Source organism: Urocampus carinirostris, chromosome 19, assembly GCF_059441175.1.
Source record: "Urocampus carinirostris isolate Australia breed hairy pipefish chromosome 19, RoL_Ucar_1.0, whole genome shotgun sequence".
Classification (NCBI taxonomy): Eukaryota; Metazoa; Chordata; class Actinopteri; order Syngnathiformes; family Syngnathidae; genus Urocampus; species Urocampus carinirostris.
This window is the reverse complement of record NC_142367.1, coordinates 21593891-21607776: the sequence shown is the minus strand read 5'-3', so window position 1 is coordinate 21607776 and position 13886 is coordinate 21593891. Positions and strand designations below refer to the sequence as shown.

The 13886-nt window shown below is 43.4% G+C and overlaps 1 protein-coding gene across 6 annotated transcripts in view; it reads right to left on the bottom strand.

Annotated features, from left to right (window-relative positions):
- Positions 1 to 13886, bottom strand: part of wdr24 (WD repeat domain 24) — a 34709-nt gene that overhangs the window by 15502 nt on the left and 5321 nt on the right. For 2 of the 6 annotated variants that reach the window (XM_088324173.1, XM_088324172.1), the window contains exons 3-11: positions 12719 to 13203; positions 11220 to 11397; positions 8037 to 8709; positions 6290 to 6399; positions 6086 to 6207; positions 5253 to 5357; positions 4853 to 5193; positions 3308 to 3492; positions 2151 to 2342 (exon numbers count right to left, since the gene is read on the bottom strand). In XM_088324173.1, the coding sequence (XP_088180299.1) occupies positions 2174 to 2342; positions 3308 to 3492; positions 4853 to 5193; positions 5253 to 5357; positions 6086 to 6207; positions 6290 to 6399; positions 8037 to 8709; positions 11220 to 11397; positions 12719 to 13199 (2364 nt within the window). In that variant the 5' untranslated portion in view covers positions 13200 to 13203 and the 3' untranslated portion in view covers positions 2151 to 2173. Of the gene's footprint in view, positions 1 to 3; positions 2343 to 3307; positions 3493 to 4852; positions 5194 to 5252; positions 5358 to 6085; positions 6208 to 6289; positions 6400 to 8036; positions 8710 to 11219; positions 11398 to 12718; positions 13204 to 13886 lie in introns of those variants that run through there. The other 4 variants (XM_088324169.1, XM_088324170.1, XM_088324171.1 and 1 more) reach the window with 4 other exon arrangements.

Sequence of the window (13886 nt, the reverse complement as noted above, 5' to 3'; positions counted from 1 at the left end):
GCACGTCAGTTTTAATTAAAAGTTGCATAGAATCTTTCAAGTACAGAATCTGATTCTGCCGTTTCATACACAATAAACGGTCTCAAATATACAATTGTCTGGAAATTGTCCGTTTATATACAGAACCATGCAAGTCCAACATGACACTTAAGAATTCTTCCTTTAGCACCACATGTTTTTTCACATATAGAGGAAGACTGAAGGCGTATTGGTTGTTTGCTCCAGAAGTAAGACCGGGCCGATAAAATGACGACCCAGGCCCACAGGTATTAAAGCCCGACCCAGCCCGAGCCCGACCAATTAACTTGATTTGCAGGACCGAGCCCGAAGCAAACTTGAAATCCATCCATTTTCTGCAAAATTTCACAATTTTTTTGTGAGGACTCGGGAGGAAGAGAGGTGATTTATGATAACAAAATGAAAGCCTGTCTTTTACGATGAAATCTAACTGAAACAAGACTGTGTCAACAGTTACATCTTTTATATTTCTGTGTCTGCAGAGGTCACATTACTGACAATTTTCCATCATTGTTAAGGAAGTACTTGGATCAGATCGATATTTCAATCGCCAGCCAATTTCCTCAAAGTGCAGTTTCTATGTGTAGATGTCCTTCTCTCACCCAGTGCCCTCGGCCTGTTTGAGTGACTGACAGGCATACTCTTAGCACCTCTCCCTACCTGGCCTGCTGCTGCATCTTGCCTGCCAAGCGGAAGAGAAGGCCAAATCTACGTGTGCACTGTTATCGGCAAATTTACATAAACACATGAAAAACCCCACTGACAGAAACAAGCTGCTATCAAAAATTTAAAAATGTTACTGTTACTGAACAAAACCCTGTAAATCTATTGCCGATTTTTGGAATTGTCTCGTTACATTTGCTCCGTAACAGTTATAGTCGAAGGATTTAATTTTTAACACTTAAATGTTTTAGATAGTACAGTTTACACTATTTGCAGATTCTGACTTTCAAAATAATGTGCGATGGAAGGTACAGTTGACATTGTTATATTTTTGTTACAATGCTGCTTTTTTTTACTACCTTGGCTTTTGTTCAGAAACAGTTGTAACAGAAATATTTGTTTTATTTTATGCTGATAAAGTTGGAATTGTAGTTATTTGATGAAAAAAAGGAAACATTGATAGTGCCTAGAATCTTTGTGTTGATCATAAACATAAACTAACTCTAGGGGGAGGGTTCAATTGTTTATTGATCGTAACCTTTTCTAGCAACAAGTAATAGTATCTGATTGATACTACCATGTATTCCCTTGGATCGGATCAATACTACAATTCCTATTATCACCCACCCCTAGTTGATGGGAAATTTTAAGGCCATCCATCATTTTGATGGGTTGAAAATTGGGCCATAAAGCAGCAGTGAGTCGATAAAAAAAACTAGCGTGGCACTTTGAGAGAGAAGGAAGAACAATAACAGGTGGATGATATAAGAACAGGCAGCAACCCAACATTTTAGGCCTGACCCGGTCAGGCTCGGGCTTAAAGGGAAAGTGTACAAAAAAACTACTAGGCAACAATAAATGAACCATCATACATATGTTAAATCTTATTTAAGAAAATAGTTTGAGAAATTTGTATTTCTTTCACATAGTGGAATCCCTACTTAAGTCACTGCCATGTTTGTCTGGCATCTTGCTGCTACGCTGTGCTCCGTGACACAGGTTCTCAGTTCCATTAGACAATACATTTCCATCTTGTGGTCAAATATTACACACTGGGATTCGCAAACGAAAACCATTGCCACAGAGCACAGCGTAGCAGCAAGTTGCCAGACAAACATGGTGGCGACTTCCAGGTAGGGATTCCACCATGTAAGAGATACCATTTTTGGATGTATGATTTTAGATAAATTAACATTGGTATGGTGTTAGTGCAGCGAAAGGTCCTCGGTTCAAGACCGGTGGAAACATATGTTGGCCTGGAGAGGAATGGGTGCCACTCGACTGTCCTTGCCCAAGACACACCTCAGGAAATGGTACCCCTACAAACCTAGTGGTTAAGGGATCCAAACAACCATGATAGTTCACGTATTTATGCCTAGTATTCACATTAATATATTTTTTTCTGAATTAAATTATTTTTGGTACCACTAGGAGGCACTAAATATCACCGTGCCCCTTTAAGATCTTACCTTGGGTTTTTCCTCCCACACGATCAAGTGTACTCGCACAGATGTCCGCATCCTGCGGGGCAATGCGGACTGCTCTGGAGCCACTTGATGACGTGCTCCAAGTGGCCGCCATGACTGCAACCCTGACACCACACGAACAGTCCTTTAACCACGTGGTGGCACACTGCGCACACGCTGGCGCACTGGTGACACCTGCAGGCCACGGGACAGAATACAGCTCAGAAATGTCACCATGGGTGGATGAAGAATCATTCTGGGGGTGGGTTACCGTAAATTCCGCACTATAAGCCGCTACTTTTTTCCCTAACTTTCAACCCTGCGGCTTATTCAGTGATGCGGCCAATTTATGTCATTTTTCTAACGCCCGCCAGCGGCGCTCGAGTGTTGCTACCATTAACTGCCCTGTCAAAGCTATATTATTATTATTAAAGCTTTTGAAAACTCTCTCGTTCTTTGTAAATATGTCTAACCCATGTATAATATGTATTTGCAACTGTATATTTTTGTAATGTATTTATTTGAGGCACTTATTCTGATATGTTTTGCACGGGTGAACGAAAAATGAGGGGCAGAACAAACGCAGGGTGCCGAGTTTAAGTGGGGACCGCTAAAGGTGAGGGACAGACAAGAAAAGAAGAGGGGGTAAAAAGTTGGTTGAAGAAAAAGGAGTTGCGTCAGTAAATGTGTTCATCTGATATATTTACCCCACCCTTACCTTTGGAAATATACACTTTTTTCCTTGGATTACTTTCAACGGGACCCGGACTCTGCAGGTCTGCATCAAACCTTAAGTACCGGTATCATTTTCCATTCATTTTGCCGGCTGTGATTTTTGGACTGTGGACTTTAATGAAGGACATTTAATTTCAATCGCGGGACTTGAAGTCGGGTTTGGGTTAATTTTGTGTTACATGTTTAAATGTGGGCGCATGCGGCTTATATACAGGTGCGGCTTGTGTATGTACAAAATCGGTTTTCCTCTTAAAATGTGGTGGGTGCGGCTTATAATCAGGTGCGCTCTATATTCCGGAATTTACGGTAATTATACTTTTACCACTTTTGTTGGGCGAGTGGGATTTGAAAAGCCTGCCACAAGGCCTCATGTGGCCCACGGGCCGGATTTTGCCCACCCCTGGGTTGAATGAATGTGCGGGTACCTGTCACAAATCCAGCCCTTGGTGTTCATGGGGCGTTTGCAGTTGCTGCAGTTGATGCGAAGCGTGGTGGATGTTTGGTTGAGGCAAGTGATGGCGCTGCACGTACTCAACTTGATCACCTCGTTGGACACGTTCCACAACTCGAAACGCTGCAGCAGGTCGATGTACGACGTGTACCAGTGCTCCTAAACGGAGGAAATGTAGTTCAGGGTGGGGGGATGTTCCCAAAAAGCTCGTGAAAGTTATTTATTTTGCACAGTGACGACACCATAAACACCGCACTTCACACCGCGCTGAGCCACCCGGACCACCGGGGGGAGCTACGTCAGAATGCTATTTCTGGACTTCAGCTCAGCCTTCAATACCATTATCCCGGAGATCCTGGTGGAGAAATTCTCTCACGTAGGACTCTCTTCCTCCATCTGCCACTGGATAATGGACTTCCTCTCAAACCGCCCAGTCCGTGAAACTCTGCAACCACGTCTCTCCCACCCTCACACTGAGCACTGGCTTCCCCCAAGGATGTGTACTGAGCCCCCTGCTTTTCACCCTCCACTTCTCCGACTGCTCACCGACCCACCTCACAAACACAATTGTTAAGTACGCCGACAATACTAACATGGTCGGCCTCATCTCTGAAGTAATATTTGAAACTGGAGTGCCACATCCAATTTCATTGACACAATGTGTTCAACCCATTTTGTAACAATGATAATAAAGGTATATTCTATTCTATTCTTGTGGCTTGTGACATTATTGCACACAGCAAATGCTATCACGAAGGCAGGTTAGGGAGGGCTTTGCCTGTTGGGTGGTCGTGACTGTGATCGACAGTCAGTCAAACAGCGGGGCGGGCGCGCAAGCATAGAGACTGCCAGCTTTAATCAGCTGGTTACATTGAAAATAAATTAATCAATGGAATCGGAGGAAAGTCAGAAGAGCGCAAAGAAATGGTCATCACCAGCAGGGTGCTCCGTGGATTGTTATTGGGTCTGGGAAGGGACTGAGGTGGCGTTGGGAGAAAAGGCAAGGGCGAGGCCGCAAGTCCGGTGTGGTGCTATGGCTCAGCTAACAAACAACCCTCTTAAACCACCCCTGCTGAGCCTGTTTCTCGCGAACGCCAGATATGGATGACCTAGAGTTACAACTCTTGGGGAACCACTATACTCTGGACTGCTGTATTTTAATCATCGGGGAGACCTAGCTCAGGTGGAACTTATTCGATGCTGGTATGCAGCTAACCAGCCACTCTCTAAATCGCTTTCTTGCACTGAAAGGAGAAGAGATTTCGTACAATGTCAATAAAGATCATTCATTCAACTGCAAATGTGTTTTTACTTGTCGATCTACAGTTGTTCTTTTGTTACAGGGTAAGGACATATGACCCTGAGGGGGCTTATACGAATGTGCAATGCTACTTGGCAGATTTTCACGTTTCTTTGGGGTGTTCTGGTCCCCATTTACCGGGATAACCGAGGTTATACTGTATGCGCTTTTTTCCTAATATTGACAATGAACGTTTTGAACACGAAAGCATTGTAATACCTGGGTCAGATCATCAATCTCTTTCCGGATGCGCTCCCCCAAGACGATGAGGACGGACACGGCCATCTGCACGTCGCCCTTCTCGGCGTAGTAGCTGAGCATCTGCCGCACGATGGGGCAGAAGAAGCTGGCGGGCAGGTCGGGCGTGAAGAGGGGCTGCGAGATGGAGATAAGCGAGAAGGATTCCATGGGCGTCAGGCAGGTGACCTCCGCCTCGTTGCCGCTGACGTGAGGCGAGTCCGCCTTGTCCTGCTGCAGGTGCTCGGGGGCCGACGGGTGGTCCAAGATGTCGTGGCGCAGCTGGAAGGCTTCTTGGGGGAGGGTGCACTCCTGCTCTTCGGCTAGGGAGGTAAATATAGGATGTAACTCACAGTTAAAAAAAATCAAGGATGATACTCACTTGTTTGGTTGTCATGTTCCATGGAATAAAGATCGTCGTCATCCAGCTCGGCGTCGCCAAACATGTACTCGGCCTGGCCCTCGCTGCCTTCCGTCTCCTCGTTTTCTAAAAGGGAAGTTCCACAGTGTTTAGTCTCTCATTAGATAAAATTATTCATTCTGACACCTGATAATATCTTTAGCCACCATTTTCATCTTGCGTGTGCATTTATCAAGACATTTGACTCTTAGATCTTGAGTGAATCGCATATATATGTGTATTTAAGACAATTCTCCCATTTAGGTGTTGGGTAAATATGACGGCAATATCTAGCTTAAGTTTTCAGTTGCGGGAAGTTATTCCCGTTTCAATTTACTGCTGGGAAACGCTACCTTCATTTTTGCATGGCCTATTAATAAAGGTCCATAATTGATCAATAATCCTTGCACTAATAAACTCATAATAGCGCCTTGTTTAGGTGTAGCATTAACCTGTAATCCTGGGCGCGACCTTTGGGGGCGATGACGCTTCATAGGACAATGCCAAACAAAATAATGCCAGAAGCCGTTAATCACAAGGGAAGAAATGCATTGGCAAAGCGAAGGCACCAGAGAGCAGTGTCTGCGTCATTTTTAATGAGACTTCAGAAACATCGCAACAATTTCAAGCATTTAAAAGCATTTCACCCCAAATTCAAGCACTTTTCAATCCCCGAAAATACAGCATTAATACTCAAGCATTTTCAAGGATTTCAAGCACCCGTAAGAACCCTGTTTCAAACTTATTTTCCTCTATTTCTTTAGCCTAAAGAAATTGAGAAAGATAAGCATAATGGGAAATGTTTCCGCTCTCACCTTCATTATTGTTGCTGATGTTTTCAGGTTCCAAGTGGATGTTGTCCTGTCTGGTGTCGCTTTTGTTGCGCTCCAGTCTGCTCTCATTACCCATGCCGGAGCCAATCTCTTTCAAAGTGAAGCTGAACACATCAAATGACAGTTGTCTGCCTCATTAAGTCATTATGAGTACCAACGCGGGGAATTGTTGGAAGATAGGAGCACCTGTTCATTAGTGGTAAGGTGCCAAGTTTGCTGAGGTGGTTGGGACCAGGCCCAGAGATATTTGCTGGGTCAGAGAACATGATTCTCAGCATGGTCCATGTTGTGGAAACCTGGAGGAGAATATCTGATTGCCATTGTTTGATTGACTTGCAAGTGAATGGATTGACTAGGTATGCCTGGCAAAGACATGCCCCATCTTTTGAATAACATGTCATGTCAACCGCACGTCTGCAGCATGCAATAAATACATGCAAGAGCAATGCACTTTCCATTTATTTCCACGTATATGTTTAATTTCATTTTTAAATATTTTATTTGTTTTTTTTTAATTTTTGTCCATCCATCCTTCCATTATCTTACACTTAGGGGTCAGGTTGCGCGGGCAGCAGCCTCAGCAGGGAAGTTAAGACCTTCCAATCTCAAGCATCTTAGTCCAGCTTATCCGACAAGATTCCAAGGCGTTCCCAGGCCAGCCTAGAGACATAGTCTGTCCAGCGTCCTCGGGACCCGTACGGGTGGGACTTGCATCGAACACATCCCTTGGGAGGCATCCTGATCGGATGTTTGAACCATCTCAGTTGGCTCACCTCAATGCGGAGGAGAAGTGGCTCTACACTTTGTCCCTCCTATATGATCAAGTTTCTCACCCTATCTCTGAGGGAAAACCCAGCCACCCCGCGGAGGAAACTTGCTTGTAAGCGCGGCTCAGCCCCTTACCCACAAGGAAGCACGAACACAGGGTCCGCACCGATCAGTCTGTAGATCTCCTTTCCCATCCTACGCTTGTGAACCAGACCCCAAAATACTTGAAATCCTCCACTTGGGGCAGGATCTTGTGCCTAACCCGGAGAGGGTATGCAACCCTTTTTTCATCTGAGAACCATGGTCTTGGAGGTGTGGATCTTTTTACCCAGTGAGTTTCTATTTTTGTATGTTATTATTTATTTACATTATATATCTACATTATTCTGAGTCAATATTTTATATACATATTTATGTGACTATTTCTTTATTCATTTTTTAAATTTTTGACAATTTGGGTGCCCATAAAGGAATAATTTGTCTCTGAAAAAAAAAAACAAGACACTACTAAAATAATGAAGACAATATAAACTCTAGTATATTTATTTCTATAATTTTGTGTTTCCTTTTCATTTTTGTATTGTTTTCCATTATTATTCATCTATATACCGTATAAATATTTTTTTATTAATCTTTATTATTATATACTTTTAGAGTAATTATTTTATGTCTAGCCCTGCGATTGGCTGGCAACCAGTTCAGGGTGTCCCCTGCCCACTGCCCGGAGATGGCTGGGATGGGCTCCAGCCCCCCCGCGACCCTACTGAGGATAAGCGATGCAGCTAATGATGATTTTATGTCTAGTTTTATGTTTTTGTTTATTTATTCATATATTATTTAATTTGGGAAATTTGGGTACCCCATAAAGGAAAATCTTCTCGTCTTTGAAAACAAATGACAGTACTAATAAATAGAAGACAATTGAACTTAAGTTTACCTATCTATTTGCTGATTATATGTTTATTTTAAAATCTATTTTTATATATTTTACATTTCATTTTTGTAGCCTAAACTTCTATGCAGTAGCAGATTTATCAAATGTATCTCAAGTAACTGATTAATTAGAAAAAGTCCATGTTGAAAAATGCATCCCTGAAAATCCATGCAGTAGCAGAGATTTGGCTACAAGCACAAATGATTGAATTATGCTCGGCTTGTGTCATACCTGAGGTCTTTTGAGCTCCCTCGCTACCTCGGCGTTGTGATCACACAGCTCAGCAAACGGTTTGCCACCAAGTAGGTAGAGTTGCGCCGTCCTCACGAACCATTCCATGCAGTTGCTGTCCAAGTCGGTCTCGAAGACGCTGAGCGCGCTGGACACGTGCGCAAACTGCTCGGTGGGGTCGGGTTTCTTGAAAAAGAAGATGGGGTAGCGGCGGTCGCCCCCCGGGTAAGGCTTCCTGTTTGCGTCACCGCTGATCAGACTCTCCTTGGCGGCGAAGGCCAGATCGCCGAAAAGACCGAAGCACAAGCCCTCAGGGTTGGCCTTGTCCACGGGCCGAGTGGCGTCCTTGAACATGTGCTGGTAGAGCGTGCCGTCCTTGGAGCCCGAGAGCAGGAAGTGGGGCTCGTGCTGGTGGCGCCACTCGATGCCCGTGGTAACGTCCTTGTGCTCCTCGAAGGTGGCGAAGGGGATGAATGGCCGACGAACGTCCCACACGTAAATGTTGTGGTCCACCATCATGGAGCAGGTGGCCAAATGGAACTTGCGCTCAGGACGCCACTTGACCCGCGCCACTGAGGCGATCGTTTGGACGCAGAAAATCTCCTTGGCCCGGTTTGTGGTCATGTCCCAGACCTTGACCATTTTATCTCGGCCTCCTGTGGCTAACCAGCCTCTGAAAAGAAAGGCAAGCCAAATGTTAAAGGTTCTGTGATGAATTTGAAACAATTTTACCCTCCTCAGCCAAAATTATTGAAGCCTCAGGAAGCCAGTTCAAGATGTGCGTGCAATTACGTGCATTCCTTAGACCCGCTCGAATAAATCTTTTCTTTTTTTTCTTCCGGGGGGGGGAAGTTGTTTGGACTGTTTTTGAAACAGGCCTATTCTTACTTTCACCAGTTTCATGCTACACTGACAAAGAACTGCAATTATCAAATCATCATCGAATTTATTTGTAAAGCCCTTTTTAGGCAATAAATTGGCACATTAAGTGCTGTATAAAAGCATTCAGGGTACAGGACAATGACACCCACCGAACATCCCCCCCCCCCCAACAACCTGAAAGAGCCTCATACAGACACACAATGGTTGAAATACAATTGGAAAAAAAAGAAATAGCAATAAAAATAAAATATAATTATGGCAAGGCACAGACTAACCATGTGGGGAAGGGGACCTGAGGGAGGCTTAGCCACACTGATAGGGGTGGCAGCAGATAGTCTCATAATTTCAGCAAATGAACCACACTCTACCAGTGTGGCCCCCTCAAATAAGTAGAAACTGAAATGTAAAAATAGAAATAAAACAACTGCAGTACAAAACATAAAAATGTGAAATAAAAAGTATATTTTGTTACAGTAAGATGATTAGAAGTTAAACAAATCAAAACGAAATAAAAACTATCAATTAAAAGCTATATTAATAAAGTGAGTCTTGAGCCTCCTCTTAAAAATGACCAGCATGAAGCCACTCTCCAATTTATTTGATAAAAGCCAACACCAAAAACATACATGTCATCTTTAAAGACAATTCAAAATAAAATAGAGAACACAGTATACTAAGGTTACACGTGCATATCTTAGACATGCTCAAATAGGTCAGTAACTTAGTGAGAGTTTAAGAGTTATTCCTATAACTCTAGCATAAAGAACAAGTGTACCAAACTATCAGCTTCACTCCGAAAATTACTAAATCCAATGGAATGTTTATCCTCAGTGTCATTGTTACTGGTAAACAACTCCCCATTTGGGAAGTCGACCGTAAGCCTCTTGGTCCTCCAGGTTCTAAAACTTTCCACAATAGGGCCAGGTTGAAATGATAAACACAGGCCTAGAGGGCCCTCTTGCTAATTAATGTGAAAATAACATGTGGAATTATATACAGTACGGGTAATAAATCTCAAGGATATAATGTGTTGATAATTTCCCATACAAGTCTTACTAGAGTATAAGTCACACCCCCCGGCCAAACTCTGAAAAACTAAAAATACAGTACTTAATAGAGAAAATATTGCCTTAACTTTAAACGACGCACATACAAGAAAAGTTTTCTCAATGGTTCACAGAATATTTTGGGCAGACACAAATATACGTCACCTGAACTAATATTTGCATGCGGACTACCCTCAATAAAAGTTTTTCACAGAACTCTCAGAGTCCTAAAACAACAACATCAGAAACAGCTTCTTTCCCAAGTCCGACTCCACCCTGAACAAGCACACAAAATTGTGAAAAATCTTGCCTATGTATAAAAAAATGTGTACGGACGCTCCCCTACTTACGAAACTTTGGGATGTAGAAAAATATCCGGACATTGCTGCACGTTTGATTTTGTATTGTGTGCACCTTTTTCCGAGTACAGGACATTACTGCCGTGCTTCTTTCCACCGCTACCAGCGTGTGGGGCTGTGAGAGGTCACCCAGCATCCACCCCGAAGAAGAAATCCGCTTCCTCTTCCTAGTTCGTGTGTAAACATACTATACTGTATCTCCAGCGCGCTAAGAACTTTGACGTTTTTATTCTTTAATATCTCGTGCATCCATTCAATTTGGTTGGTGTAAAGGGTAAAGAAGAGGCAAGCTGTTTTATTTGAATTTAAAGTGGAATAAGGAAGCTTGATGCGGTTGAGAAAATGGTCGGATTGCTTTTTTTCGGCCACTTTTTACCACTGACGAGGAAGCTGCCTAACTCTTGAAGCGCATCTTCCAGAAGTAAGTTAAACTCAACTTTGTTTATCTTTATAGAGTATATTATTTCATAAACATACTTATACAAACCTTAAAAAATATAGCACTGAAGCAACTTACTAACATATTCAACTAATGAACGATCGTCCGGAACCTCGTTCGTACGTAGGGCAGTGTCTGCATTCATATCTTCTTTATCGACTTATTCTGGAATTCTGTTGCTGCTAAATGTTATTGCGCTATTTTTCATTGCAGTAATGTTACAATGCACTTCCAATTTAGGCAGTCTCCAAGCACTACCGTGTAACTATTTTTGCCCATTTTTATCTAATTTTTCTCTGTTGATGTGTAATACTGGAGTGCCATGTGTAATTTTATTGTCAGCAATGTTTATTAGGTTGTTTTCGACGACTATAAACAGATTTCTAATCCCAATTGACACTCTCCGAATGTACAAAAGTATGATTCTATTGTTGAAGGCGTAAAAAGGATATTTTACCTGTCGTTTGGGTGCCAGTCACAGCAGAACACCGGGCCCGTGTGGGCGGTGAACATTCGCTCGTAGCGGTCGGGCCGACGGATGTCCCACAATTGGACGTTTCCGTTCTCGAAAGATGCGGCGAAAGTGAAATAATCCTTCATGCTGAACTGGACGTCCCGCACACTCTCCGACTGGCCTAGAATCAAAAAGCGAATGGGATTGTCGTCTCGTCCGGTTTGTGCATGCAAACTACTACAGGAAACGAAGGTAGAAAAATGGTGCAGTAAAACAATTATGTGTAAGACTATTGTTTAAGTGTACAGTAACTGCTTAAGTATCTCATACCTGTCAACCTCTGCCAATTTCAGATCCTCCTTTTTAAGCAATAATAAACCTTACCAACACAACACGGCACCCATTTATTCACAGCAAGACAGACTGAGAAGAATCGCGCGACAATAGGACCAATTTGAAATGACATTGTCCACTTTTCCAGTGACCGAGACGATCTGGATTCGAGCCTAGAAGTCTTTTTAGGAAAACGTTAGTGTGTAAAAATTATTATGAGGCATACACACAAAAAAATGGTCCCAAACCATGCCCTTCCACCCCTTCCTCCACATACATCCACTTTGAGTGCTAATAATTAAAGGTGGGGTCCGTAGATTGCGGTGTCATTAAAAAGTTTAAAATGAAATATTTTCTCCATCAAAATCATGTGAACAATTTCTTACTGAGTTCAAAGAGCCTTTACATTTTATTTTCACCAGGCCCATCTGTTTATGCCCCCATTAATGTCCCTGATAAGCACGTAGGCGCCTTGCATGGTTGTCGCCGCTATAAGTGAGTGTGTGTGCGAATGGGTAAGTGTGAAGCACATTGTAAAGCCCTTTGGGAAGTCTCCAGTGACTTGAAAAGCGCTATATTAAAACATACCTTTTACCATTTTTATCTTCCTTTTAGCATCTATGTTACGGACACAGATCGCATGAAGCTGGAGGAAAGGAGGCGGGGGAAGGACAGTAATATCATGCATCTGCTCGAGGTTTTCTTTTAATCAAAAATGAAAATGGTGAAAGTAAGAAATGGACTGTTTCACATACAGTCCAGATGCCAACCCAACCCCCCAAAATATGAGAAAAATAAATAGGAGTGAGTACATAGAAGAGAGAAACCTACAGACACACGCCACACAAGCAGCTTGACAGATACTGCAATGATGATTTCGGCCAGAAGATGGCGTCAGCGAGTCGAATATTTTGAAGTTATGGACACCACCTTGAATATCATCTTTTTACTGTGTTTTGTATGTTTAATTACTATGTGAATCCGTTTTTAGTGTTCATAAAGATGTGTTTTAGTGTTATCTATTGTTCCCTTTTGAGAGATCAGGAACACTCACTTTTCTGTTATTTTCATATCGGAAAAATGCTATCCGAGCATTTCGAGCTACTGTAACGAAATAAGCTTGTATGAAGAGGTACCACTGTACAGCAGTTGTCATCGATGTAAATTACCGGAGAAGGTGCTAACCGACTCTTTCTCCCGCAGGTCGAAGCACTTCATGAAGCCGTCCTGCGAGCCGCTCAGCAGCATGTAGACCTCGGTGGGGTGGAAGCACACCTTGTTGACCGTGCGCTTGTGCTCGGTAAACAGTTGGTCCTGCTTGTTACGCGAAGGCTTTCCCAGGTTCCAGGTCACCACGGCGCCGTTGGTGGCGGCCGTGGCCAGCAGGTTCTCCTCCACTTGGTGCCACATGACGTCGGCGCAACTCAGGTTGAGCGACGGCTTGCGGCCCACGCGCAGGTTCAGCTTTTCCGTAAACTGTTCCTCCTCCAGCGCGAAGATCTTGAAGATGCTGCGGCCGGCCACCACGACTTGCGTGGCATCGCGGCACACGCTGATGGCGTTGGCCGAGGCGTCCAGGTGGCAGAACATGGTTCGTCCGCTCACCGCGCCACTTCCGAGCGCCGTGGAGACGCGGGACATCTTCTCCATGGTCCTACGATAGTCAAACCCAAGTCACTTTAAAGCACATGCGCCAAACTCCCGGCCCGCGGGCCACGTCCGGCCCGCCGTGTAATCATATCCGGCCCGCAAGACCATTTTACATTATTGTTATTAATGGCCCGTCAATATGAACAACGCCGTCTCATCCGTGGACATCATATTCTGATGTTTTAGTCGCTGTACCTTTTCCTTCATATATGACGTATACTATGCTAGATACCAGGGGTCGGGAACCTATGGCTCGCGAGCCACATATGGCTCTGTCTACGAGTACCTATGGCTCAAAGACAAATTTAATTGCAAGAAAATGTTCTCCATCTCGTTCAAAACTTGAGCCATTGATCCTGTTCAGATGCACGCAAAGCCAAACCAAATCTGAATAGCAAAGCAGTACTTTTCTGAATATATAGGGCACGTTTTCACTACGATTTACAGTCAAGGTGTCACACAAAAGAAAAAAACTCGTTTTGGCTGTACAACGCTAAAGAATCCTTTATATAAAAGCTCACTATATAATCTGTGTTCAGTGTTCCGATACTTTTTGATGAATCCACAGAAGAAATTGTAAATACGCCAAAACACCGGAAGAGAACTTTTATTTAAAGTTAAAGTTATTAAAGTTATTTCATTGGGTGAGAGGGAGGGAGGGATGGTTGGAGCTATGAAAAAAGTGCA